Here is a 3,086-nt window from a genome sequence, read left to right on the forward strand (position 1 = left end):
GTAGCGGGTGAGCAACACGTACATGGTTGCACGCTTGAGGCCACCGGGCGGGACGGAAAGGTCTGCGACCCAGCATTCTTCCTTGAAGCTACGGCCCTGTACGAAGTAGTCGGTGACGGCGTAGTAGTCACCAAGCGGTACATTGACTCGACGTACATTTTTGGTGGTGGTGCCGGTGTTGGCGGCTGGCACGGTGATGTTTGCTGCCGGCGAGGGCCGTGGTACGATGGCGAAGGCAGCACCTTTGGCTGCGAAGTCCGATAAGTCTGCTAGCACCGCTTTGGGCGCGTGCCCTTTAATGGGACGGACCAAGACGGCTGCGGGTAGGTAGTGGAGGCGCCAGTACGGGCCGCGGCCGTCGTCGGGCGGTTCACGGCTGTCGGTAAGCAGGCCACACGCCTCGACTTCATTGTTGTGGCACGCGCCGGCGTCGGCAGCTGTGGTGTCGAGTAGGGTGTAGCGTGCACCCTCGTAGTACCAAGTGTCGGCGGTGGTGTGGTCGAAGGTGGCGTCTTTTACTCGCATTGCGACAGCCTTTTCGACGTGTGAGAGCGCCTGTTGTTGGGTTGCGCCATGTTGCCTAACCGGGACGTGGTCCGCATTCCAGCTGACCAAACGCGCTCCTTTGCGGCGCGCCTGGAGCATCAGGAGGCGTGTGTTGAGCGCGTGCCTGGGTTCGTTCCGTTGCAGCACGACGCGGGGTTCGAGGTCTGTGAGATCGGACAAATCTGTGATGACGCGTTGGTTGAGTGCGTCTACTAGATCTGCGACATGTGCTTCAGTGGTTGGAATGCCGCCGAACATGGTTGCGAAGCGGGTAAGCTGCTGGCCAGATGGGCTGTTGTCTTGCCGCTGCTGTTTCTGCAGCATGAATACGGTGCCGCCGAGCTGACGGTACAGGTTGAAGCCGTCGTGTAGGCGGGTGTGCGTCTGTGGCACAGGGCGACGAGTGCGATGTGTGGAGGTGGTGGCGCGACGGTTGCCGGTGTCGTCGTCTGCGTCAGTGTTGTCATTGTTGCTGTCATCATGACGGTGACCTCGACCTTCGTCAAGCGAAGCTGGTGTGCGTTGTGCTGTCGGTGCCGAGGGAGTGAACTGGGGGTTTCGCTCAACGTCGGCGGCGTAGCGGTACGGTGGTGAACCGCCTGGCTGAGGGTGCTGTAGCAGGTCGCCGATTCCGCCCGCGGCACGGCCGGATAAGATGCGGCTGCTGTCATGGGCGGGCCCAAGGTGTGGCGGAGGCGGCAGACTGGCTGTGCAGGAGTGGCTGATGGCGCCGAGGTGCTCGTGGCTTTGCATGCCAATTTCGTCGATGAGCACAGCGCCGTCGCCGACGTTGCGTTTTACTTGAAGGCCAGCATGTGCGCCGCGCTTAGGAAAGTTGGTGCCACGGGAGCCGCTTTGGCTGGCTGAGATGCCGAACATGGAGTGGGTAGATAGGCTGCGATGGACTGGGGTGTTGAACGCGATCGCGGCGGCCCAAGAGTATGCGCACGTGGCGGCCCAGTCAGGACTGTCATGTTGGTACGTGTACCACAGCAGTGCGTGTACGAACTGAGTCTTGCCTGTGCCCGGAGGACCCATGACGAGCATTTGCGGTGGGACACCTGGATCGGGTTGGTTGCGGCGGTCGAAGTAGCGTGCCATGAGCATGAATGGCACGGCCTGATCCGGCGCCAGGGTAAACAGCTCGATGGTTTCATCGATGGTCGGCGGCCGTGCTAAACGCAAGTAGGTTTGGCATTCCCGCTGTGATACGGTCAGATTGTTGGGTGCCGTTTACGAGTACCGCTACGAGTGGGTAGCCGGGGCGGGGATCCATTGCAGACGGGGTGTCCGTCAGTGGTGGTCGGGGTGGTTGTGGTGCCTTCAGAGACGACTAGATAGCGCTTCAGGCGCTTAGAAGCTTCACTTAGCAGCGCGACGTCAGTGGCCCGTACACGGCGAATGAAGGGGTTGGTGTTCGCGCCGAGTGCATCAGGGAGAGGAAGTACACGGCAACGGCGAGCTGCACCGTAGGCGTAGAGGCCTTCCACCGTGGTGCGGTCGTATAGGTCCGTTAGGGCGATGTCGGGTAGGTTGATCCCCATCGTCGGGTCGCCTTGGCCTGGCACAAAGTCATACCGTTCGACCTGGGCGTCTTGCGGCGGCTGTGTGGTAGGATCGGGTTCGAGATGGCGTCGTGCAGCTTCTGGGTCTTCATCGTCTGGGTCGCTGGAACTGTTTTCGGGAGCCAGACCGGCGTTTGCAGCGGCAGTACGGCGTAGGCGACGTCGCAAGTTGTAATCGGCTTGACGTCGGGCGCCAGCGATGTGTTCTGCTTCGATGTTGTCTAGTAGGACGCTGATACAGGCTCTGTATGATCGGCCAGTCTCAGTGGTTCCCAGGTCCATCCACCATGCGTCGTACGCCTCTTTCACTGTCTGATCGGCAGCCACTGGTTGGCCACGGTGGGCCTTAAAGACTCCTAAAACGAATGCATAGTAGGCGGTGGCGGCTGCGGTGGTGCTTTCTGCTTGCGGGCGACGGGGCAGTTTGCCACCCAACACAACGTACCTTGGTTGCGCTAGGCGATGAAGTACGTGCGTCAGATATAGGGGGTGCGTTGGTTGGAAGGCCACATTCTTGGGAGGTATGGTTGACGTTGGGTTAGTGGGCAGCTGTTCCACGGATGGGCCGGCTGGTGCAGGGGACGTCAATGGAGTGTCGGGCTGGTTGCCAGATGGAGCGCGAGGTGCGTCAGTCGTAGGGGTAATGGCGGCGCCAGGGACCTTGCGTTTGCGGCGGCCAGGTACGGCGTGGGTTTGAGCGCCAAGGACGGCAGCATGAGGGTGTTGCGCGGGTGTTACACGTTTCACCTCGAAGTTGGATGCGATGGTGTAAGCGCTGCAGTCCAAGCCGCTCAGCTCCACACCACGTTGCGTGTAGTTTTGCACAACGTTGGCGAGGGTGTAGTCGCCATGTTCGTCCGCCTCTACAAGCTCCACGCCGGTTTCCGCGTCTTCTGGTTCCACAGCGGAATCGGATGCCAGTGCAGTGAAGGCGCCTGTCGCCAGGTAGTTGCGTTTGTAGGTTGCTTGGAACGT

General features: G+C 60.9%; 1 protein-coding gene across 1 annotated transcript in view; it reads right to left on the reverse strand.

Annotated features, from left to right (window-relative positions):
* VOLCADRAFT_88986 (uncharacterized protein) overlaps positions 1 to 3,086 on the reverse strand; it is a gene marked incomplete at both ends in the record, with an annotated part of 15,447 nt that overhangs the window by 7,902 nt on the left and 4,459 nt on the right. Inside the window, 2 exons of the mRNA XM_002948726.1 lie at positions 45 to 1,749; positions 1,941 to 3,046. Coding sequence (XP_002948772.1) covers positions 45 to 1,749; positions 1,941 to 3,046 — 2,811 coding nt within the window. The remainder of the gene's footprint in view (positions 1 to 44; positions 1,750 to 1,940; positions 3,047 to 3,086) is intronic.

Source organism: Volvox carteri (genome assembly GCF_000143455.1).
Source record: "Volvox carteri f. nagariensis unplaced genomic scaffold VOLCAscaffold_11, whole genome shotgun sequence".
NCBI lineage: Eukaryota > Viridiplantae > Chlorophyta > Chlorophyceae > Chlamydomonadales > Volvocaceae > Volvox > Volvox carteri.